The sequence below is a fragment of the Bubalus kerabau genome, chromosome 4 (assembly GCF_029407905.1).
Source record: "Bubalus kerabau isolate K-KA32 ecotype Philippines breed swamp buffalo chromosome 4, PCC_UOA_SB_1v2, whole genome shotgun sequence".
NCBI classification, from domain to species: Eukaryota; Metazoa; Chordata; class Mammalia; order Artiodactyla; family Bovidae; genus Bubalus; species Bubalus kerabau.
The window spans coordinates 40,499,541-40,525,261 of NC_073627.1; the positions used below are offsets into that span (position 1 = coordinate 40,499,541).

Here is a 25,721-nt window from a genome sequence, read left to right on the forward strand (position 1 = left end):
AAGACACCTCCCATCCCCACACCTAAGCTAGACCAACCCATCCAATTGTCCCCCACCCCGCCTCTTGGGCTCCCCCTCTAAGTGGGGGATGGAAGTAACTCTCTTTGCCTCCTGTGAACCTCCGTAACCAGCAGTGACTTGGCTCCCAGCCAGCCCTTGGCCCTGAGGTTCTCCTTGGCCAAGGCCCCTGCATGCTCCTGGCTCTCCCTGAATACCCTCCCACCCCCGCTGCCCACCCCTTTGTGGGAAAGGTATCCGCTCAAAGGGGAGAGGCTGACGACTTCCCCGGCAGCTACTGCTTTCCTGCAGGAAGAACACGCCTCCCATGCGTGCCCAGCTGCTTGTCTCAGCTTCACCCGGCCACATAGCTCGAGATCCAGGGGCAGCAGGGACAAAAGCAGTCTGGCCTGACGTCAGCAGGTGGGTAAGAAACTCCCAGCACAGAAGCAAGTAGATGTTGGGAGCTCCAGACACGAAGGAGCAGCAGAACCGGTTTCTATCAGGACGCCTTCGAGGATGGCTACAAATCTAGATTCTTAGAAAAATGCTCCCTCCGCCACCACTAAGTGTGTCTGCTTCAGGGAAGGGAGACATGCTCAGTGTGGCTGCAGCCTCCTGCCTACCACGTCCAGGGAACGGCGCTGCCCCTGCCTGGGTGTAGTGCCCTGCTATCAGCCTCTGCTGCCCACCTCACCACTCCCTCTGCCTCTCTGGACTCTGACTGCTACCCTATCCCCCTCTTCCCTTGCCCAACTCTTTCCCCTGCAGACAAAACGAGATGACAAACGACCCAGACACACATCACATAGGGCGGTCAGGAGCAGGGGGAGCCTGGAGGAATGAGGCCTTGCCCAGAGACGGGGAGGTACTGGCAGGGACGGGCAAGGCTGTGGCCAGGTCGGGACACTGGGACAGACAGCTTGTCTGGTGGCCAGGTGGCCAGTGGAAAAGCAGGCCTGTGACGGTCAGAGTAGTGGACGGCACCCCCAAACTGCTGGAATAGGAGCCTTCTCCGAGACAGAATCGGGGCTTCCCTGGAAAAAACAAGAAGGGAGAGGATAATTGAATAGTAGGTAAAGGAAGAGAAGGAGACGCTTGTGCCCACACGTGCTTAGGACGGGGGGCTGCCAGACACAAGGGTGCAGAGCTGCCACTGCCTGAGAAGTTGGGCACAAACATTACTTTAGTGAACGAGGCATCTGAAGTCCATGCTAGAAGTGGGAATGAGTGTCAACATCCCCATCTACACAGGCCAGGTTTGCATAATGAGCGCTCAGCTGCGCTCCTCCCCTTGGTTCCAAATGTGACTCACACCCCTGGGAGCCCCATGGCAGGGAGAAGGCTGGGCAGTCAGATGGGTCTCTAGTAACTTCCTTAGCAGGAGGCCAGGCCTTGGCGGTGGAGAGCTGGACCCGTGCCCTGCTCTGCTGAAAACCTCATGAGTCCCTGCCTGAGGCTGGGAGTAGGGTTCTCCTTGGGCTCACGCTGCACAATGCTTAAGAGACCAGGGCATCTCTGGACACACAGGGAAGACATGTCTCATCTCAGAGAACTGGACAAAGACACAAGGAGACAAAGGCTGCCAACACAGGAAGGCCAGGGGCCAACTGAGGAAGGAGGGCTCTGGGCTACTGCCCTCTGCATGCGGGAACAGGCTGTTCTGGGGAAGGGAAACACGCTCAGTGAGCCCGGTCCAATCCCACCAGGCAACCCTTCCCATGGGCACCCGAGGCCATGTGCCCTCTTCCCCATCCAGACCTGAGTCCCACCATAGAGACTCCAGGGAAGAGGCACTGGCCCTCCCCAGCAGTCAGGATCTCTCTGGCCATTCTCTGGGTATCAGACCACCAGTACGCTGAATCTTAGTGACACACCCTCCCTCGTGGCCACAGCAGGACCAACACCTGACCCACCTTTGACAAGCGAAGGACTCCTCTTTCACATTAGTGACCCTGTTTCAAGAAAAATCCGTATGAGAGTTTTAAATCACTAGACCACATAATCCCCAGTGACTACAGCTTCTGTATATTCGGTGCTCATCTCTCCAGAGAGCGTGGGAAGGGACATGAGGCCCAGAAGCCAATAATTTCCAACTTGTATCTGCCTCTGTCCAAGGGTGTGGCTCTGACACAGGAGGTGTGGAAAGGTGGCTGGTGAACCCCAGGCTGATGCCTGCACCATGGGGACCAAGGGGAACCAATGGCACCCCCAGATCAGACCAGAGCTTCCTCCCTGCCCCCATGTGAGGTGTGAGGCACCCTCTTCCTCCAACCCCAGGAAGGATGTCTGGCTTCTGGAGGAGATGGGCACGTGGGAGGTGGAAGGCTCCCCCCGCTCCCCCAACGTCCCCAGATCCTTACCGCACTGGAGCTGGCATGACTGAGCTTATCAAAGCGGAATTTCAGGTTTGACCTCGGGGAGTTTCTGCTTTTGACATCTAGGAAAAAGAAGAATGCCCTTGAGAGGAGGGTGGGGCTACAGAGGTCACTGGGGCTAGCGGGTAGGAGCTGGATAGGGAGCCCCAGAGAAGCAGGGGGTGTCCTCTCCACTAGGCACTCTAGCTGACCTGTGCCAATTCACAAGAGCCAACTCTCACATTTTTAGAAATGTCATGAGCTGGTTGTTACACAGTTATCTTTTTTTAATTCTACAAGCTTACAATTAAACAAATTATATTCATCAAAGGTAATAAATACTCAGAAGTCATCTAGTTATTTCAGTACATTTTACTATTATTTATCCTCCTAAGATTATTTACATCCATTATGTCTGATGCTTGTGTGTGCTTAGTCGCTCACACATCGCTCAGTCACATCCGACTCTTTGCGATCCTTTGACTGTAGCCCACCAGGCTCCTCTGTCCATGGGATTCTCCAGGAAAGAATACTGGAGTGGGTTGCCATGCCCTCCTCCAGGGGATCTTCCTGACGCAGGAGTCCAATCCGTGTCTCCTGCACTGCAAGCGGATTCTTCTCCACTGAGCCATCAGGGAAGCCCCCATTGTGTCAAGTAGTTCTTCCCAACTCCATGTCACATGGATGCTTGAGATCAGCCAGGAACAGTCACACCACGGAAGTCAGCACACACTACAAATCAGAGCTTAATTTAATGTTTTCTTGTCTAGACATAAAAAACTCATGGAGCACATGTTAATAGAACAGATTATACTTGAAAATGTGTTCGTCTCTAGTCATTACATTGTGAATGGCACAAAAAACTGAGAAAACACTCTTTTCGTATTTGAAAACTATTATCTGATTCAGCAGAGAAGCTCCTCACATCACGGACAAAATAATATCAATCAACATTCATGTCAAAACTACACTCATTCATCATCTGGAACTTTATGTTTTCTACAGATACAACGGTTGGGCAAATATCAATAAAAGCATTTTGTGAGAATCAATTGACTCTGAGGAATTTATAGTAAAGAATGTTGTATATTTTGTTAATATCATTATTTATAAATTATGTGCTTCAGATCCTTTCAGATCAGCCACTCAGTCGTGTCCGACTCTTTGCGACCTCATGAATCGCAGCACGCCAGGCCTCCCTGTCCATCACCAACTCCCAGAGTTCACTCAGACTCACGTCCATCGAGTCAGTGATGCCATCCAGCCATCTCATCCTCTGTCGTCCCCTTCTCCTCCTGCCCCCAATCCCTCCCAGCATCAGGGTCTTTTCCAATGAGTCAACTCTTCACATGAGGTGGCCAAAGTACTGGAGTTTCAGCTTTAGCATCATTCCTTCCAAAGAAATCCCAGGGCTGATCTCCTTCAGAATGGACTGGTTGGATCTCCTTGCAGTCCAAGGGACTCTCAAGAGTCTTCTCCAACACCACAGTTTAAACGCATCAATTCTTCGGCGCTCAGCCTTCTTCACAGTCCAACTCTCACAGTAAACATATGCCTGTGTGTGTGCGTGTGTGTGTGTGTGCGTGTGTGTGTGTGCGTGTGTGTGTGTGCGTGTGTGTGTGTGTGTGGTGGGACAGCCAGTTGTTAAATGCTGACAGCACACCACTGGCAGGGTGCTCCCTTGGCTTTCTGGTTTTCCTCTGGCTGAGATAATCTACAGCTTGGTATACTTCATCTAGAAACTGCTGACTTACTCTTGGTGCTTTATATTCAAGGCTTCCACTCGGTGCTATGACTACCTTTAGGTGAGAGCCGCTAGCACCCTCTCAGGATCCCAGGGAGCTCACGTATGAAATGACCAATGGCCACGGCATTGGAGAATATGGAAGACCGATGTCAAGCCCTCCCAGCCACCTCCCTCCCCTCACCCCTGTCTCTTCCTCTAAAACAGGTTTCCAGATCTCCACAAGCCCACCCCAGCCCTACAGGTACAAAGCACAACTCTTGTGGGTCTGGGAGTGAGAGGCGGCCCCCCTCAGGGTTAAACACTCCATGGGAGGTGGGGTTGCAATAAGCACCGGCCGGAATCGCAGACCTATTGGAGGTCCCCTTCTGCCCCAGGTGAACTTCAGCAAGTCACACCTCCTTTTACTCAAAACCTTATTAATTTTGATATTTATTTACTATCAAGTAGGATCCAGGCTTGGTTACAGATTCAATCATTCCTTCAATATTTAATTAATAAGCCTTGTTGAAAAAAAAAAATCAGGAAATTCACATTACTACCCCACTTTACAGATGAGGAAACTGAGACTCAGAGAGGTGGGCCTATTAACACTGCACCAGGATAAGAACCCAGTTCCATGGCTGCTCAGCCACAGAAGGTTGCCACCCTAACATAAGGATTGTTTACTTGGGAACCGTGCCTTCTCTTTATCCCTAACATCGCATGTCATTATTTGTCAACATTTCTTCACCATGAGAACCCCAGAAGCACTGTGGTTTAAATGACCCTGCTGGCCCTCTGGCCTTAAATGTATCTATCATTTAGCTCAAGTTCCTCAACCCCAGCCCGACATTATGGGCAAGATAACTCTTTGTTGTGGGGCAGGCGGGCTGCCTAGCACACTGTAGGGCGCTTAGCAGCATTCCTGACTTCTGCCCAGGAGATGCCAGCAGCACACTCCCCTCCCACAATCATGAAAATCAAAAACCCTCCAGACACTGAAAAGCATGCCCTAGGAAGCAACATCTCCCCCGGCTGAGAACCACTCATTACACTATTGTTTTCTTCCTGTTATTCAATAAATACTTAGGCTAACAGTTCTGCATCTCTTATAACCATAAGCTCACTTGCTCATCACACAACCAACCATATGAGGTAGGAAATATTCCCTTCCCTTCATTTTTCGTTTGGGGAAACGGAGACACAGAAAAGACTCAGTAACCTGCCCATTGGCACATCACTAGTAAGTGGAAGACCCAGGATTTGGAGCCAAGCCCCAGAGTCCTCCACTACATAATACTGCCCTCCTCGGGGCAGGACCAACACTCTGATTTCCAGGCACGCCCAGTGCCCAGTGGTGCCAACCACACATGTCTGCTTGGACACCCCTTGGGCTCCAACCCCTCATTTGCTCCCCAGAGCTGGCTCCTCCTTCTCTGCCTAACTGCAGGGATCACAGAAACCTGAAAAGCCCACACTCTTTGCCTTCCCTGAGTCCTCACTACTGAACCTGGGCACGCCTTGAATCCACATCCTTCTCCCATCACCCCAGACACCATCCATGGCCCTGTGACCCCTCACCACTCACCGTGACCCCTCACTGCTCTCCCTCCCTGCATCCACTCCCCACCAACCCTGTCTATTCAGCCGGCTGCAGCCACCAACACAGTCTCTCTCCTCCTTCTAGTTAAGGACCTTTAAAGACTGAAGGCCCTCCAATGTCTCCCACTGGGGGCAGGATGAAGCAAAATCCTCACCAGGGTCCCCGTGGTGCTCCTACTGTCTAACCGATGTCTGCCCTCTGACACGTCCCCTCCGTGCACTCAGCAGCACTGAGCCACGTGTGGGTCCAGAACACGGCCTTGGAGCTCCCCCCAGGCCTCCCCACTACGGTTCCATCCACCTGTACCACGCTTCCCACTCCTTATCGCTGTATTATCAAGATGGTCTCTGTGACAAAGAGGCCCTGGGTTGGTGATGGGCTAATGGAGAGGTCAGGGGAAAGAGCCTCAGCTTTCCAATCACACTGTCTCAACGCCTCTGGCATATCACCGAACTCTCTGAGCCTCAGTTTCCCCACGAATATGGAGGGGATGATAACACAGCCTCTGGAGGGGGATGAACAGATGTGGTGAGCCAGCAGAGCTGGAGGCCCTAACACTTTGGGGTTGAAATGGAAACAGGACAATTCAGTGTGCCTGGGGCTTGAACCCCACCAACAGCGGCCAGGCCACAGCCCCGCCCCTGCCAGCCTCATGGTCCACACTGCCCACAAGACACCACCAACCTGTTGGACTCCGGCTCATGATGATGGGGGTGGCGGCTGCCCCCAGGCTGGGGCTCTCGCTGCTTGGGGACGGGCTGTAGACAAACACCTCCTGCTTGAAGGGAGAGGTTGTGGACGGCTGGCTGCTCTGGGGAGAGAGGCTGGGTGAGCCGGGCAGTCCCACCCTCGGCAGGCCTGAGACAGGCTCCTACTACCCCACTTGGACCTGCTCTGTCCCTTTGTTGCCTCCAGCCTCAATTCCAACCTCTTCCCTGCCCCCCAGGAATTGCCCCTGACCCAGCCCCATGGAGAGAGACTAGCCCTCCTTCAGCTGGGAAGCCCACCACAGGGGCACCATTCAGTCTGACCTCTGACCCCTGCTGCTGATACTCCTGAGGGAGTATCACTCTGAGGAGTGAGGGAGTGTCACTCTGGGGGAGGACCCCCCCACCCCACCCTGAACCACTGCTCCCAGAGGGTGGACATGACTGACTGGGCCCTCTCCCGTTTCCTCCCTTCCCCTTTTATCCGCCGAGCCTGTGTGAGGCTCTGCCCACAGGAGCTATTTTAATGCACAGAGCAGTATCCGCCTGGGCCCAGGGTGCCCCTCGCTGCTCCCCAGGGCTGGACGGGGCTGCACCTACCCCACTGTCACACTCCTCCATGGCCTCGCCCTCCCCAGCTGTGCTGCTGAAGCTGCTGGTGCTGGAGGAGGAGCGGGAGATGTTGGCTCGGCCGTTCTCCTTCAATTTGATGAAGGGCCTGCAGGGAACGGGAAGGCAGGCAGGCCCTGGTCACACGCCGAGACGCCCCCCACAGGCCCTCCCTGAGACTGAGGGTAAGGCAGGCCCGGCAGACCTGAGCTTGCCCACCAGCAGCCCCCCAGCACACCCCGCCCCCAGCAGGCCCCTGCTTTGGTGTTGGCTTTTGTGTTCCAGAGAGTTCCCAAGGCAAGAGAAGCTGGTTGTCAGCCGGCGGGAGTGGAGCACATATTCTGGGGTCCCGGCTGGCTAAAGCCCCCACCCCACCCCACCTCACTTTCTTACTTCTCCTTGTTGGGGCAGATTTCCGGAGAACTGGGGTTGGATGAGGTCTCAGACTTTAACTCCTGAGAAGAGTGTCCGCCCTCCGGGGTCTTGGGGTTGCTGGATGCACTGTCACTGCGGAAAGGAGGATGAAGAGGAGTGAGGCCAGGGGGCCAGTCCACAGCCCCCAGCCAGCACTCAGCACCATGGGACCTGTGGGGTCATAGTGCCCCCCTGACAGCATGGCCACCAGGACCTCCACTCCCACCCAGACCTCCTCAGACACTGCGGCAGACCACCGAATCCTCTGCTCCATCAGAGGCTACTCCAGGTTCCCGGGTGAGAGTCAAGAGTCATCAAGCAAGAATTCTAGGCTGGTGCCCCCAAGCACAAGTCCACCATCCCCTACCCCTGGCTGGCCATCTCACGCAGCAGAGCTCTAGGTCAAGAGCAGGCCACAAAGGGAATGGAGGGGGTCTGGGACAACCACACCTCAATGGGAAAAAAAATCCAAGGCACATGGGCTCCCCAGGGTGCTATCCAGGCTACCACTGCTCAACTCCAGAGGCTACACTTCACACAGATTGTAAAATGAGCTCCCTGGGTCCAGGTGATGAGGTGGCCCTTGTGCTGGGAAGTGGGTCACTTTAAGTCTGGAGCTCCAGGGTTTCTTCCTCTTCTAGCTTAACAAAGACCAAGTCCTGACACCCACTGCCTGCTCACTTTTGAAGACATGATGGCCCTGTCTTCAATGAACTTTTATTTGTATAATAGCTTTATTGAGATATAATCCTTATACAATTCACCCATTTGAAGTGTGCAATTCAATGGTTTTCAGTCTATTCACAGAGTTGTACAACTATCACCAGAATCTAATTTCAGAATATTTCAGCCTCCCTGAAAGAAACTCTGGATGCACTTACAGTCGCTGCCCATTCTCTCCTCCCCCAACAGCCACTGGTCGACTGTCTCAATGGATTGGCCTATTCAGGATATTCCATATAAATGGAATCATGCAACGTAGTGCGGTCTTTCTGTGACTGGCTTCTTTCACTTAGCATAGCATTTTCAAAGTTCATCTATGCCATAGTAGGTACTATGGTATTTCACCACTTTTTATTGCAAGCAATATTCCATGCTAATTTCATTATTTTTTTATTGCAAAGTAATATTCCACATTATGCATATACCACATTTCAGTTATCCATTTTTTGAGGGATGAACATTTGGACTGTTTTCACTTTGGGCTATTGTGAAGAACACTGTTATGAATATCTGCATGCTACTTTTTATATAGACATATATATATTCTTTCTCCTGGGTACATACCTAGGAGTGGAACTGCTGGGTCATTCAGTAACTCTCTGTTTAACCCTCTGGGGAACTGCCAGACTGTTTTTTACAAGCAGTTGCATTATTTTACACTCCCACCAGCTATGCAAGGGAGTTCCAGTTTCTCCACGTCCTCACCAACATGTGTTATTATTTGTCTTTTTGTTATTATTATTATTAGAGCCATCCCAGAGGCAAGAAGTGCCTCAATGTACTTTTAATGAGGTGCTAATGACCTCCTAGGGCTTCCCTGGTGGCTCAGACAGTTAAGAATGTGCCTGCAATGTGGCAGACCCAGGTTCAATCCCTGGGTCTGGAGGATCGCCTGGAGAAGTAAATGGCTACCCACTTCAGTATTCTTGCCTGGAGAATTCCATGGACAGAGGCTACAGTCTCATGGGGTCCCAAAGCGTCAGACACAATTGAGCAACTAACACTTTCACAATGATCTCCTGGTTGTCAACCCAAGCGGGGTCTGAGTCTTTGAGTTGGACTTCTCTGTGTACTTGGCACAGCTGACTCTCCCTCCAGGAATGTCTCTTCTCCTGGCCTCTGAGATCCAACCCCTACCCCTGTATCTCCAGGCTCTGTCCTCTTTCATCTTCTTCCCAATCTTCCTTACTGGCTTTCCTCTCTCCACTTGCCCCTAAACGCAGGTCTTCTCCAGGCATTCTATACACCCTATGGTGTGGCCATATTCTTTGGTCCCTCTTTAAACATCACTTTCACCCCAGGAGCTCCCAGGAGCTCTCCAGTCAAGAGCTCTCTCCTAAGCTCAAGACCTGCAATCTGATCACTCCCAACTCTGCCCTTCTCTCTTGGGGGGCCCACAAGGACTTACTCACATTTACAGGTTTCAAATAGAGCTTTTTCAGCCCCTTCTATAAACATGCCCCTGGTTCTGCATGCTCAAGCCCAGCGGATGGTGCACCATCCAGAGCTGCAGACAGACAACTTGGAGGCCTGGACACCAATGCCTCCCTTCCCTTCACAAGATGGTAAGCTTCCAAAGGCAAGTTTTCATCTTCTGTAGCTCCTGACAGAGCACGGAGTGCAGCATGGGGCAGGCACTCAATGATGCTGCTTACTGAATTAAATGATAAGTGGGCTCAGTGATTAAATGATCAGAATGGCCATTAGCAGGAACTGGTGAAGTATGATGCAATATGAGAGTTATTTTAAAACAAAAAAGAGAGAGAAAGAGCATTCTAGAAACCCAGAGGAGGTCTGATGAACTTTGCCTGTTAGAATCAGGCAAAGGTTTCCATAAGAGCTGATATCTGAGTAAGCACTGAAGAAGGGGGCAAAGAAAGAAAAGAATTGTAGTGACATTTCTGCATGCGTGCATGCTAAGTTGCTTCAGTCATGACCAATTCTTTGCAACCCTATGGACTGTAGCCCACCAGGCTCCTCTGTCCATGGGATTCTCCAGGCAAGAGAGTGGGTTGCCATGCCCTCCTCCAGGGGATCTTGCCGTCTCGTATGTCTCCTGCATTGGCAGGCGGGTTCTTTACCACTAGTGCCACCTGGGAAGCCCAGTGGTGTTTCTAGTCTGGGGTCAAAATGCAAATTGTACAGCTTCGGAAAGTCCTGTGCAGAGATCGCCCAAACCGGCCTTGGTGGATAAAGAGGTGAATGAGTGACAGGGGTGTGCAGGTGTCTGAAGTGGGGACCAGGTTCAACAGGAAGCCATCTCCCGATCTATGCCAAGCCCTCCCCAAGGTGTGCCTCTGACAGCTGCAGCAGTGGGGAGAACTGACAGTTACCATCGTGTCCGGCCGTCCCCTTGGCCTTCAGAGCCCGTGTGCAGACGGGGGAAGAGCCCCGACCTCCGCTTTATGGGGCTCCGTGACTGGTTCTTCGCCGTTGCCACCGCCACCGGAGGCTGCCAATGAAACTGCCAGAGTGAGTGCTGACCCCCCAAACTCAGCCCTCCTTCTCCTTGTCCACCTTTCCCACCTACAAATAGGCCCTGGTCTGGAGGAGATCCCAGAAAGCAGCAAGCCAGCCAGGAAGGTGAGATCTAATAATGGGGGAATGGGAGCTGGGACCCTGAGACTCAACCCACCTGCAGCCTGTTTTCCTGTGTTCTTAAGCCAAACCTGTTACCCAGGTAACAATCTACCAAAAACCAGAATTCCTGGAGGTCAGGGTCACCCTAAGGAGAGTCCCACATATTTAGAAGGACAGGATGACTCAGACTGAGAACCACAGAGCTGAGAGTCCTGAGAGAGACCTGGACCAGTCTCTGGCCTTTACCAGTGAGGATGCTAAGGAGCCCAGGGATGAGGAGATTTGGCCTAGGTCATATGGCAACCCGCCAACAGACAAGCACATGTGCCTGGGCTCCTGACTCTACCAAGAAATGGGTCCAAGCTGGTGTCACAGATTGGACCCAATAATAAGACTGAGAGCAGCAGAGTCAGGTGCACACACAGCTCCAGGCAGGCGGAGCCCAAGAATGTGGCTCTGCTTCAGCCACAGGCAAGGGGACCATGGAGAGCTGGGAGACCATGGAGGGGGAGATGAGAGCCTATGGCCAACCTTTAGAGCCCACCAGGCTCCTAACTCAGGTCCCAACTTCTGCCCTCCACGTGCTGTTCAACCTTGGGCAAGTGACAAAACCCTCTGGGCCTCAGTCTCTTCATCCACAGAATAAAGATAAAACAGCCCTGCCCTGCTCATTCACAGACCTGGTGGGATGAATCAGATAATAGCTATGAAAACATTTGGTAAGTTAAATGAATTATGCAAGGGACTCCCCAGGCAGTCCAGCGGTTAAGACCACTTTTCAATGCAGGAAGCATGGAACTAAGGTTGGGGAACTAAGGTTCCACGTGCCATGGAGTATGGCCAGAAAATAAATAAATAAATTGTGGGACATTATTTATAATACTAATGATTAGTATCGTGGTAGACATGTTCTGCAATGAAAAGAAAAAAGTCTAATCCATGCAAATGCAAAGTCACTTTGCTTTTTTAAAGAACTGACTGGCTCCTTGCCTGGCCAGCCTCTGGTGTGAGCTGACCAGACTAAAACCCACAGACCTGCCAGGTTCCTTCCTTGAGAACCGTCTACACGGTGACTAAGAACTCAGACTTTGGATCAGGGAGACCTGCATTCAAATCGCAGCTCTTCAGCTTAGCTGGGTGACTTGTAGCAAGTCACTTAAACCCTCTGGGCCTCCTTTTCCTCCAGGAGCTGTCACGGGAATGGATCAGATAATGTTCATGAATGATATAGCTCAGTGCCTAGTGCTCAGCAAAGCCCAAAGTGGGTGGGGGCGGGGTGGGAGACAGCTACTGTTATCATTAATAAGAACAGAGCAAGGACACGCCTCTCGCAGTCAGGGGTCCCAAGCCCCGAAGCAAAGAGACTCACTTCAGGCCCATTTTGCAGGGTTGGCTCTGAGGTTGACTCAGTGGTCAAGCAAACTCGGGGAACAGGATGACAAAAAGGCCTCTAGGCCGGGCCAACCCCAGGGATGCAGGCTCCATTTCAGAGGCCTGGGCTCACTCCCCAAACAGCCTCAGTTTCCCTCTGTCATCCCTGCTCTAAGTTGCCTGGCCCCAGCCTCCCCAACTGGGGCCGGGAGGATCCTCCCCGCGCCCTGCGTGCCACCCCCAGGCTGGCGGCTCTCACCGAGAAGGTCGTCTTGGTGACCTCCACGCTGTTATGGGTGATGCCCCCGCTGAGGCTGCCGGGGATGCCCCCACCATGCTGCTTCTTCTGGCTGCTCACCATGGTCTCCATGGAGTGGCTGCGCACACGGATGGCCCTCTGCGGGGAGAGCAGATGACAGAGGCCTAAGGGCTGGAGTCTGGTCCCTTTCGATGACCCTGTCCGCTTGACAGGGTCTGCAGACGCAGCCCTCAGCATGTACACACATGATCACATGCTCACACTCACTACTGTTTGCAGTTTTAATATACTCCATGCTCTGGGCATGCGTGGCTGTTTGCAGGCAGAGGTCAGAGAGGACACCAGCCAGAAGGAGTCTAGGGACCAATGTCCCAGCTCCTGGCAAGGTGGACAAAGGCTGTTATCTTCATCTTACAGGTGAGGAAAGAGAGGTTTGGACAGCCAAGTAAACCCAGGTGACCCTCGTCTGGCTACCACCTCTCCAAGCTACAGCTTCCTCGTCTGTAAAACGAGAATGATGCACTCCATGCAGGAACACGTGGGGACTAAATATGGTCATGTGCCTGACCCCAATCTGACTTTTTCTTGCACAAATTACATGTATTTCTATATTTATGCACCAGCTAGTCCTTCTGCCATCATCCCAAAGTGTGCTGTGTGCAATGTGGAATACATTCACCTTGCTGAACCATAAGGAGCTCTTACTAATCCATGCACTGAGCCTTCCCTCACACTTGCAGGGGCTTAAGAGATTATGAAGACAAGCCTCCAAACTGACACAGCTGCTGGAAGAAGAGATGCATGCTCAGACTGGGCAGAGGCGTGGGTTCTTGCTGGGGGCATGGAACTGCTCAGGCCCATGTAGGATCACCAAAGCCCAAAGGGCACGTGGGCAAACAGTGACGTGTCCAGGAGGGGACAACCAGGATGGCCAGGGGCTTGTCACAGAGCAGGCAGGGATGAGAAGAGCTCAAATCAAGGCTGCTGAGCCCTCGGCAGGGATGGGCCGGGGAGGTGATGACCACGCCCTTAGGCGGCTCTGCAGACCAAAGTGGTTCTGCAACCAGATTCATGGGCAGTGGTCCTCCAGAGGCAGTGCTCAGCTTGACCCAGGGGAGGATTTCCTGACCAGGGAAGGCTCACAGGATCCCACCTACCACGTGGACGCTACTCCCTGGTTCTGGATGCCTTCAAAGATGACCTGAATGTTTAGAAAGGGAAGTTCTCTCTCATCACACTCATTCGGTGACTCAATAATACAGCCAGGAGGCAATGCAGCTTAGAGATCACCAGCATGGAGTGCCAGGGTCCTACTGCCAGGACTATATCTGGACTCTCTGCTCCACCACCTATCAGCTGGTGTCCCTGGTAGGTTCCTCGGCTTTTCTGAGACTTACTTGTGAAGTGGGATGGAGGAGATCTACACCACAGGGCTCTGGTGAGCTTACACACAGAGGGCCCAGCGCATCATAAATAACCCACGTATGTGGCTACTCTAATGTTAGTGTAAGCATTTGTTGTGTGCCTCCCGTGTGCCCAGCACTGTGCCAGAAATAAGGAGATTTAAGGGAAGGGAGTCAAAAAAGTTGAAGACTCAGCCCCTACCCCCAAGAAGCATTCACGTCAGCTGGGGGAACAGGACACGTTCCTTAAAAGTAGGGTGACGCCAAAGACCCAGGGCCAGTGGGGGGCGCCCTCTGCGTTCATTAGCTGTCCAGGGCCCCGGGGCCTCAGGTCCACATACAAACATACATGGATGCAGATATCCTTAGTTGCTCACAAACAGGTGCCTTTCCCCTCCACTGCCACGCCACTTGTTGGTAGCAGAGCCACCACTGACCCAATGCCCCCTCTTCCTCCTTGAGACAAAGGACTAAATCATGACCCCCTCATCCCCCTGCCAGTAGACCATGAGGGGATGCCTTCTGGGGGCATTGGAGAAAGGTTTTCTCAATGACCCCCAAAAGAAATGTGACATGTCTGCTTCTAAAACCACAGCAGCCACCTGGGGGCCAAGAGGCATCAAGCCTGAGGGACGAAGCTGACGAGCTGAGGATGCCAGAGGGGAAAGGAGAAGAAACCTGGATGACCATGAGCCACCTCAGGCCGTTTTAAGTGAGCTAATGGACTTTCCTTATTGTGTGAACCAGTAGAACCTCAGCTTCAGAAAATTGACGTGGAAGGATGAACATGTAGACACAGCTCCCATCCTCACGGGGTTCATCCCCACACTCGCACACGCATGTGTCAGCGTACACACTCCACGAGCCAACCTCCAGATGGTCTCACCTGGAAGAGTTAACCTCCTTCCCTCCCTTAAAGTATCGAGAGAAGAGCTTGGTCTGCAGCACGGTGGTCCCAAGAAATCAGCATGAATGGTGCCCCCAACCCACACAGCAGACCCGCTGAGGGTGTCTCCTCAAGGTCAGGAATTCAGGTTTTGGCCCCACTGAGAACCACAACCTGCCTGCCTTTCCGTCCTGAGAAAAGAAGCTGGTTCAGGAAGGAGCACTGTTTGCAAATAAGCATGAAACCTATCAACCTCCCATTCCTCATGCCACCTATCCTCTCCTGTCTGAGCCAAAGACACCCCTTAAGGGATCTCATCTCTCTCCTCCTCTCTCCCTTTCTAGGCTCTAGAGTCACTGAGCAACAGTTTACTGCAACATGGTTAAAACAGCCACCACATTCTATTCATTTCATCATGCGAAGATCATTAAGTCATGGACCTTTTGGAGAACTGAAGGCAGGGAAAGCAGGGTACCATGCTAGGAAGTCCCCAGATAAACATCAAAGATCCTTAAATGAATCAAGTGCTCCATCAATCTCAGCATCGCTTCATTCCATGGGTGCCCTCAGGTGCCACCAACACTGGCCATCAACAACGCCATGTCAACTAGTCATTTATGTTCTGATGTGTTCCCTGCTGTCTCTTTCCAGAGAACATCTGACATGGGTAATAAGCCCTGTGTGATGGTATCTGGTCTACTGAGCTCCACATACATGATCTTATGGAATCCTGCCACTCTCAGATGCAGAGAGGACAGCACCGATTGAAAAGGTCCCTACAGGTAAATGATGACCCAGGTCACACTGCAGGTAAGAGATGGAACCAGGACCCAAACTCAGAACCTGGTCTCTGAACAGAAGGGCTCCAGGATCCCAAAAGTGGTTCAGATTCAACATATAATTCAACTGGTTGATGGACTGAAGGTGATCAGAAACCATGAAGCTTTAGCACCTCCCCTCCACCACCACCACCATACACACACACACACACAAAATCTCCAACAGTGATGTCAGGGAAGAAACTTCTTGAATGCCCCTGATGCCGCTGTTTGAGTCAACAAAACAAGAATGATAGATAATGGACTGACAGGGAATTCCAGGGATGTGCAGGGCAGCCATCTGCTGCTCAAAGCAAACAGGAGGGGGTTTGCATCCTGGTTCTTCCCAGTAGAGCATGTGAACCTCTCAGAGACAGTCCTCTGGTCCATAAACATGAGGAGGACATGGGTGTGCTGGACACCTCGTGTGATACCTGCATGCTCAGGGTCAGCCTTCCTCCTCCACCCTTAAGGACCAAAGGAGAGCAAGACAATGGCTCCCTCCAAACCCTAAAATAATGCTTGATTCGGACAAAATCACCCAGTGACATGGTCTAAAGTATTCCATCAGTTTCAACCTGCTGTAGAGCTGGAAGCACCAGGCTTCTCAAGTTGGGCAGAAGGTAAAGGGTGAAGACAAGAGCGGAGGGCAGTGCTGTAGAAAGAAGAAGGCAAGGGTGCAAAGGCACATGAAACCTTTGCAGGAGCATCAGCCCTGCAGGGACTGACTGGACCTGTTCCCACTCACCCCAGCACATCCAGTGCACCATCCCTCTGCTTCCCACGGACAAGCTCATGCTTTCAAGGCTGCCTGTGCCAGCAGCGGACAGCATGACCTTTGGAAAGGTCTTCTGTGCACTGATCTGAAATCTTAACATTTCCAGCCCTTGGAGTCTCTGACTCGTCTATTCCCAATTCACACAACCATCCCTACCTGTCCTCACAGTCTGCTCTCCTACCAGCCAACCACCTCCGGTTGCATCACCATCATCAGTCACTAGGGTTTCCCAGCCCTCAGTTCACCTCCTGGCTTACCTTCAAATGAGTTCTCCTCTGGGAGAGTCAGAAAAGAGAGAGGGAGTCACTTTCTGGGTACCTGCTCACATGACTTCATTTCAGCTGGGGAAGGGAGCTGAGTACCAGTTAGCATCATGGAGAAAGCACATCTCCTCCAGGTCAACCACAAACCTATCATGCTTACAGACGGGTTTTGTGGTGTTCCAGTTTGACAAACTCAAGACACAGTGCCCAGATATGAGCACTAATGGGGACATGCCTACTGATACTCTGGCAAGCACCAGAGGCAGGGAAGGGCCTTGGAGAGAATGGGGACATGCCTACTGATACTCTGGCAAGCACCAGAGGCAGGGAAGGGCCTTGGAGAGAAAGGTGCTAATTGCTGGCCTGCTGGGATGGCTTCTAATCAGGAAGTACTGAGGTCCATAATGGGTCTTCGGTCCCTCTAGCAGCCCAGTGGGATAAGGAAATATCCCTCTGCATCTCCACCTCGACAGACCAGAGCTCCAAGCCACAAGCTACAGGGCTGCCCTGCCTGTAGGGATTTCTACAGGGATTTCTGCAGCTCGGTGCTCCTCTCCTGCCACTAGGGGTCAGAGAAGACCAGTACATCACCTACCACATACCCTCAGAGGTTGGGAAGTCACCTGACCACTCCCTGGTTGCTGTGGTCCCAGTTCCCCTGACACTGCATGACCATCCCCTCCATGGTCCTTCATCCCCCTTCTTCACGATGAGGTCAGCGGAGGGTTAGCTAGCTAGCAGGGCTAGCTCCGTGTTTCTTGCTTGGGGTATTAATTCCCTGATAGCTCAGTTGATAGGGGTATTAATTCCCTGATAGCTCAGTTGGTAAAGAATCTGCCTGCAATGCAGGAGACCCTAGTTTGATTCCTGGGTCAGGAAGATCCAATAGAGAAGGGAAAGGCTACCCACTCCAGTATTCTGGCCTAGAGAATTCAGTCCATGGGGCTGCAAAGAGTCAGACACGACTGAGCGACTTTCACTTTCTTTCACATAGCATGTGGATACATCAAGTATCATCACTCTTTTCCTTTTATTGCGTACATGCTTCGTCGCTCAGTCATCTCCGACTCTTTGCACCCCTTTGGACTGTAGCCCGCCAGGACGAATAAAAACTTCATCAATAGGTGGCAGTGGCTCAGAATGGCATTCGAGAACAATAGTCGAGAGGTCACTATTTTTCAATAATGTACACTCCTTTTAAAGAAAAGTCTTCTTGCAAGACTCCAAAAATATGTTCACAGACCTCCAACAACAGTGGTCCCTGGACTGTATCTACAATATACCTACCTAGTCCATAGAAATATCTTTTAATGGTGAGTTTCAAGGTAAAAGTTTAGCCTCTATAATTAGAAATATGCACATACAGATAGATGGATACTTATGCGTATATGCGTGCTAAGTCATTTCAGTCGTGTCTGACTCTTTGCGACCCCATGGAATGTAGCCCACCCGGTTCCTCTGTCCATGGGATTCTCCAGGCAAGGCTAGTGGAGTGGGTTGCCATGCCCTCCTCCAGAGGATCTTCCCGACCCAGGGACTGAACCCACGTCTCTTACGTCTCCTGCATTGGCAGGCGGGTTCTTTACCACCAGCACCACCTGCGAAGCACTAGATAGATACTCATCTAAAGCAAAAGTGCAAAATTTCAAAGTGTTTGTAAACAGGCAGATTCCTCAGAATATCTCTAAGCATCTCAGTTTGAAAAGCATGCCTTGATGCTCACAAACGAATGGTTCTGTTTCTCATGAGAGAAAAGCTTAAATGAGAGCCAAGGGGATTGAAGTAACAGGTGAAGAGCTATTCTAAGTAGTGTGCCGGGCAGCACAGCCCAGGGCAGTGAGGGGTCTGCCCTGGAGGTGGAGGAAGAACAATCACAGAGGCCAGGGGAGAGAGGGCTGAGATGGCTTTCAGTCCTGGGAATTCTCAGTTCTGTTTCCACATGCTTATGAGGTGAGAAATTTGACAGGAGAGAGATGAAACACGCAACTGTTCTTCCTGAGGTCATTTCCTGCACCATTCCTATGAATGATTCCATGGAGGTCTGGGTGAGGAGTTCCAAGGGAATGCCAGTGATTCTGACACCCAACACCACTCAAGTGGCCCCTAAAGAAATACCAAAACTAGAGACGGTTTCCTGAGCTGGGTCAGACCCAAGGCAAGGTCACAGGCACGGCCCAAACATCAGAACCCTCCCACTACACCTGCCTGCCCCCGGCTTGGGAGACATGCAGGCAATGATGGAAGGGACAGGGAGAAAGAACTTGAGTTCTCAGCAAGGTTTGCAAAAAAGAAGCTGATCATAACTGGCAGAGCTCTGAAGGCTTAGTCGGTGTGACTGACCATGTGACTGACCATGACAGTGACCGTGACACGACCCTCCCCTTACCCGACAGTGCTACCTCAAAGACAGACAGGGAAGCGGAAAGCAGAAGCGAATCTATCTTCAGCCTACACTTGGAAGGATTTAGGGTTGAAAAGATGGATTCCCTGGATTACAGGATCAAAGATGAGCAATGATAATGTCTTGAAGCATCTCTCTTGGAAAAGCCCTTTAATTGGACCCCCTGGAGTCAAAGATACTACTGCTTCTCCAGCTGGAGGCAAGAGCCTGGACAAATGGCCTCAGGCCACTCTCCCTTAGACCCACAACCTGTCTGTAGCTGCTGGGGCCATTTTATCCACTGTCCACAGCCTACACACTTTTTCAGGTTATCGAAACATTTGAAATCTAAAAAACTAATTATTAACTCCTCGATACAGAAAAAAACCTGCAAAACCGAAAGCAACAAAGGCTTCATTACATGTCTGCAATATACAGCATGATGTTAGCTAGCCAACTGCAGCTCGAATCTTCCATGAATTTCATTGACTGTGGGACTCAGGAACAGCTTGATGTGCTTGCTGTGATGGGGGTGGGGGGAGCCTACAAAGGTTTTCCCAACTACCTGGTATGGTCACCCCTCTCTTGGCTGGGCTAGCCAACTTGGCTCCCTCCTTCCTCCCCTTTCATCTCGTCTCTTATCCCTCATCCCCCTTTCTTCTTGATCTCCCAATTTCTATTTCACCCTGCCTGGCTCTGACCAGCAGGACTGAAACAGATGCCCCAGGAATCTCCCACCAGCCTCAGCAAGCAGCTTGGCTCCTACCCCCACCCCTGTGAGGAATCTCAGCAGCTGGCCCCAACTAGACCAGCAGAGCCCTGCCCTGCTCTCTGCGGTCCAGCCTGGCAGCCAGGGATGGACCCCAGGCTTGTCCAGGCCAGGCTAGCATGGGTGGAGTCCTAACAGAGTCGGGACCCAGGAGGCACTGTCATGTAGCTGTTAAGAACAAGAGCCTTTGGAATCTGGCAGACCCAGATTTAACTCCCATGTCTGCTGGGTGACTTGGGACAAACTGCTTTGTCTCTTTGAGTCTTAGCTTCCTCACATGTAAAATCACACCCATCATTATTAAAACTGAGTGTGAATTATCAAACCAAGATTATCATGCCCATAATAACAGCCTTCCTCACAGGGCACAGAGGGCAGTCGGGAGGCTTTTGATGGGATAATGTGCATTAAGCTTTCACTTTCCATGAAAACAGTAATACCAGCTAACACTTCTACTGAGCACTTCTTGTATTCCAGGCCACATGCACTTTTCCAGGCATTATTTCAATGAGTTTTCCCACTGACTCCACAACAGAGGTACTGTTAATCATCCCCGCACTGTTGGTAAGGAATCCGCAGCACAGAGACTTTAAAGACCATGCCCAGGATCACATAGGGCTGGGATTCTAATATGGGCAGGTCCAACCCAACCTCACACATACTGCCATCAAAATGGCAGCTTTATAAATCATTCTGCAATGGGCAATCTAGAAGAACACAGACCTAAAAACCAGAAAACCTGGGTTTGAAACAACGCTCCGCCTCTCCTGTAGGGGTAACATTTCAAGCAGCCCTTCGGCCTCACTCAGTCTATCCCCTGGTGTGTGAGTGAAAAATATTGATTTGGTCAAAAAATTCGTTAGGGTTTTCCCATAAGATGTTATGGAAAAATCCAAATGACCTTTTTGACCAATCCGATAATAAGACCCAAGTTCTGCCAACTGCACAAGCTGACAGCCAAGCTCAAATTGGAGGATGGCTGTAAACACTGGGTAGACCAACCAGCACTTGGCAAGCATGTGATGATTAACCTTTTATCCCAAGTGTCTGTCAAAGCCCGACTTGAACACTTCCAGAGACAGGAGGTTCACTACTTATTTTAGTAGCACTCTCTGGTTAGAAAAGTCTCCACTTTGCAAAGTCCACAAGGACTTGCCTGTAACTCCATCCCACCAGCCCTGGCCAGGTTCTCCACTGCCCTGCCAGTTGGAAACAACCCTTGCAGTCTCCCACACTGGCTGCCAGAGACCCCTAGGGCTTGTGTCCTTGCCTCTGCTATCCTGCCCTGGCATCCCCGACCACAGAAAGAGGCAGATGAAAGCAGTAATGTTCTTATTTTGCACAGGCTCTTCTCCTGCTGCTAACGCTTCCCCTGTCTCTGCCTACCAGACCAGGCCAGGAGGAGATGATACAGATCAAAGAAAGGAGGTAGAAGACGGCCAGAGACACTGTTGGTGCTCTGACTGCTCACATTCCCTGATGCCCCTGCCCTCTGCAAACACCTGTGATGCCCCTGCTGCCTGCCCCCCTCTGGCTGGCACTTGGGCTCTGGGGTCAGGATCACGAGGACTTTGTCCTGCTGTCTTCCGGGGGTCCCCCCACACACACACACCTCACTGCCCTAGCAATAGCCAGCCACTCTTGTGTCTGTACCTTAAAAGACTCCAGGAATCCCCCATGGCCCCCATTCTCAAACTTGTCCTCTTCTGGGCCCAGTCCCAGCATGGCCTGAGTGTGGGCATGGAGTTCATCATGAAGGTTGTCCAGGAGGGCGGCCCTCGTCCGGTCCTGGAAGGGAAAAGGGGCGTTGTGAAGCTGGCACTGGTGGCAGAGGCGTGCCCTCTCCCTGGGGGGATCCAGACACCTGGCCCAAGGGCTGCTATTCTGATCAATTGCATCCGGGCGACCGTGTGGACCTACCTCCTGTCTGGGCTCCACGCTCACAAATGCTGCAGCTAACTCAGGCCTTCTGCCCTCTACCCTCTGCCCCTTTTCCCTGGACCATCCTGCCCTCCCACGGCTCTGCCCTGATGACTCCCTGCCCAGATCTCTGCCCCAGGCGCCACCTCCATGTACCCAACTACCCAGAGCTCTTCTCCATCCAAATGTTTATCCAGGGCCATGTATATAGCCTTCATTGTCAGGGGCAGGGCCGGGGGCCGCAGTGGAGGGAGGGAATTCACACGGACCAGAACAGGCTCTTCCAGCAACCTAGCCTTTGTGAGCACCTCCAAATAGCAGGTCTAGATAGAGCCCATCTCCAGTGGTCCCCATGTTAGCAAAGAGCCCAAGCCAAAGGCTCAAGAGCCACCTCACAAACCCACTTCCCCATACCCTTATAAACATCATGTCTTTCTGATTCTAACCATGTCCTAGGCCCAGTATAAGCAGCTGTCACTATGTCTTTTGGACTCCCATAATAGCTTCTAACTGGCCACCCTTCCTGCCCTCCTCCCCTTCAATCTCCCCTCTCTCCCACACCCTCCTGTATTTTATTAGGGCCCCATCACCTCTAGCTGGAAGTCTTTCTTGATCTGACCCCCTAGCATTGCCAAAGGGGCCTCCCACCATTCCAGACTCCACATGAATGCTTAGGCCACATTCAATCCTCTAGAGTCATGCTCACAAAGTCATGCTCTGAATCTGCTTGGCCTTTGCTCATGCTCTTTGTTTCTCATGCCTGGCATAACGATTCTCATTCTTTCTTCCCGGCAAAAGATTTATCAGATATCCAGATTCAGCAGCTCAAGGGCCACTTCCTCCAAGAAGCCTTCCCTGAACACACCCTCCGTTCCCCAGATGCAGAAGCGGCCTCAGTACTGGCCTCCATCACAGTCCAGTGCACTGCAACCTACCTGTGTCCCACCAGCCTACAAGCTCTTTAAGGGCAGAAACTCTGTCTCCAGGACCCCAGGGAACAGAACAGAGTCCAACACACAGTAGGTGCTGATCAGGGAATGGCTGACTAGACCTAAAGTTTGGATGGAGTTCCCACAAGAAAAGCGAGCTCCATACCAGCACAAGGCTGAAGGCTCAGAGGGGCAAAGATGGTGCTTTCCCATCTTAAACAGCCCCCAAGAACAAACCCCCCCAAGAAAAGGCTACCCGGGAGGGCAGGAGGAAAATCAGAAACCACGCTCTCACCTCCAGCTTCGCAAACTTGTCCGACTTGCAGCAAGCGTTCTCCGCGTTGGTGAGCTTGGTGAGCAGAAACTCCCTAAACTCCGGGCCCTGGAACAGACAAGACATCCCACCCTTATAGCTGTTGTTGCCCAAGGGGCTTCAGCCACAGGAAGTGGTAGGCAGAATAGAGGGTTTGGGAAGAGCCCCTCAAAGGTCTGACACTTCATCGTCTCTAGCCCAGCCCAAGCCCACCTGCTAAGATACCAACGCAGAAACCAGCTTCCCCGGGGCTGGGAAACCAACCCTCACACCCCACAGTGGCATTTCCATGACAGCAAGCCATCTGTGCCCAGGGCTCCTGGGACTGGATCATGGCGTAAAACCCTTCTTTTGGCAGAAAGGCAACCCCAGGGTCAAACAGCCTGACGAAAGGCCCTGTGTGGGCCAGGCTGGCAGCACAAGGAGAGGTGGGGCGAGACCCCACACAAGGAGATTCCCCTGACCCTGCTGCAGGTGCTCCTGAAAGTTCCAGCCCAATTCGGCCCCCCACACTCCCTGCCACTCAGGTGTGGGGGTCTCAGATATGAGAGGGGCAGAAAGGAGAATTTCTTACCTTCTGGAAAACAGGGGGGCTGGGCAGGGGTGGGCCGAAGGCAGGCACGTCTTCCCGTGCTGTGACTGCGACCTGAAACACAGAGGGGCGTGGTGTGGGCCAGGAGGGAGGAAACGCAGCTGAGGATGAGCAGTGTTCGGAGCCCCGGTCCAGGGGGATCTACTTCCCTTCTCCCTCCACCCCTTCCGAGAATACAGTAAAGTGCCTCCTGAGCCATGGCCGGCACACCGGAGTCACTGTTCCTAGAAGCGGGGCTGGACGGCATAGAGCCATCCACATGCCCTCCTCTGCATTCCTGAGGCCGGACGCCAGACACCTGGACAGGGTTGAGGAGCAGTCTGGAACCCTAATTCTAAGGCAGTAACAAGGGCCCAGGAGATGCTATCTCATTACCTCATTCGACTGGGATGCTAACCCTACAGAGAGGACACAGGGAGGATTATTAGCCCTGGATCCCTGATGAGGAACCAGATGCCCAGAGCTGTGGAGCCAATCCTGCAAAGGCTCCAGAGATGAACCCCAGAGATGAACAGAGAATCCAAAGCTTCCCAACCCTGCTCTGGGGCTCTCTCCCACAACACTGACTCCCAAACCTGGCCAGACTTCAAAATCTCTTCAAGTGTTTAAAAATAAATACCAATGGCATGGGCTCCACCCTGAACCTACTGAATTAGCAGCTCTGGGGTGAAGCCAGGAGTCTGTAACTATTCGAACGCACCTAAGAGTTTCTGTGCTGTCGGTGGACTGGTGTTCAGGAGCCCTGGTCTCAGATACAAAGCGTCGGTGAGACTAGGTGAGGCTTGAACTAACAGAGCACCAGAGCCCAGGCTGGGAGTCCTAATTCTAAGGCAGTAACAAGAGCCCAGGAGATGCTATCTCATTACCTCATTCGACTAGAGATAACTCTACAGAGAGGGCACAGGGAGGCTGGGAATTAGGGGTGGGGGGACACCAAGGTGCTCTGCATGGGGGTGTCCCAGGCTCTGGGTAGGGTGTGCACCTCCGGCCCGCCTGCTGAGCAGGAACTTGATGAGAGGGGGCACCGAGGTGTTCTGGGGTCTCCCAGGCCCGGGACAGGCCCCACGCCTGCACCTCTCCTCCACCTCTGCACGGAGGTGCCCTGGTTTCACCTCCAGAGAGGCTGCAGGCCTCTCTGGAGACTCTGCCCTCTCCCATCCCCTGGCGGCTGCTGACGTGAGCCCAGTGCTGGTCCGCCGCCAGCCTCCCGGGCCTGTGAAGTAGGGCAGATGCAGAGAGTCTGCCAGGCGGGGTGAGCAGGCAGCTCGGAGCCTGGCCAAGCAAAGGTCCTGCCAGGGTCTGGAGGGGCGGGAGCCAGAGAGGGCCGGTCGATATGACTTTCTCTCCCCAAGCGCAGGGCTGTCCTCGCAGCTGCCGCCACTCCCACTCCCCACCCCTGCAGTGCCCCGAGTCAGGAAATGGTGTGTGTTTGACTGACGTGATTTCTGGCTGGTTCCAGCCGCCGAACTGTTCCCCCTCCACCACCCATCGTGCACCCATGGCACAAGTCAAGAATTCCACCCGTGGAGCCAAAACTGGGGGGAGGGGAGGGGAAGGCCACTGAGGGGCTACTGACGGAGATGATGCCAGAGGCCAGGCTCAGCTCTCCCTTCTTCCCATCCCATGCCCGCTCCTTCTCAGGCGTGCATTATAGCGGTCTGTGCTGACGGGGGAAGACGCGCTCTTAAACCCACCCCAGTCGCCCAGCCAGACAAGCCCACGGAAAGGAGAGAGGAGCCTTCCTTTGACGGCCATTCTCGACCCCACATGCTCCATCTCCTGACCCTTTTCCAGCCAAACGTCCGAGCCTCTGTTGTTCCCTCTTCCTGGGGACGGTTGAGTTGAAAGCAGAAGCTGCCTAAACACAACCTCACCTTCCTGTTTTCTAAATCCAGCCAAGGCCTCCCTGCAGGGGTGGGGGCAGGGCTCAGAAGGAGAGAGGCAGCAGGTGACTCTGGGGAGAGACTCTTCAGGACTAGAAAGCGGAAGGAGGCATGGGCCTGTGGGTAACAAGGATGTGCCAGGGAGGCGGGGAGCCTCCAGGGACTTCAGGCTTACTAAGATCCTGTCTGTCCAAGTGTGGCCTGGAAGCCTTAGGGGACCACAAGGTTGCCCAAGCAACAGACCAGTAGTGAAGGGAAGCAGGTACACAGATAGCAGCCCACCCCTGTGGTCTGCTTCACACAAGATTCCTGACGCTTTTGCAGAACTTGAAGAGTCTGGGAGGGGAGGGACTCCTAATGATGGTTCAGCTGGAGTTTCAAGTTAGCAGGTTAAGGATGAAATTCACATGTGAAACACACTCCAATGTGATGTTTCATGTT

The 25,721-nt window shown here is 52.5% G+C and overlaps 1 protein-coding gene across 1 annotated transcript in view; it reads right to left on the bottom strand.

The window, feature by feature from the left end:
* Positions 1–250: 250 nt before the first annotated feature.
* Positions 251–25,721, bottom strand: part of RAP1GAP2 (RAP1 GTPase activating protein 2) — a 144,058-nt gene continuing 118,587 nt past the window's right edge. The window contains exons 13-23 of the mRNA XM_055576903.1: positions 23,380–23,451; positions 22,788–22,874; positions 21,297–21,431; positions 12,347–12,484; positions 10,470–10,588; positions 7,393–7,506; positions 6,991–7,108; positions 6,368–6,494; positions 2,361–2,437; positions 1,914–1,952; positions 251–1,034 (exon numbers count right to left, since the gene is read on the bottom strand). Of these exons, the coding sequence (XP_055432878.1) occupies positions 1,944–1,952; positions 2,361–2,437; positions 6,368–6,494; positions 6,991–7,108; positions 7,393–7,506; positions 10,470–10,588; positions 12,347–12,484; positions 21,297–21,431; positions 22,788–22,874; positions 23,380–23,451 (996 nt within the window). The 3' untranslated portion in view covers positions 251–1,034; positions 1,914–1,943. The remainder of the gene's footprint in view (positions 1,035–1,913; positions 1,953–2,360; positions 2,438–6,367; positions 6,495–6,990; positions 7,109–7,392; positions 7,507–10,469; positions 10,589–12,346; positions 12,485–21,296; positions 21,432–22,787; positions 22,875–23,379; positions 23,452–25,721) is intronic.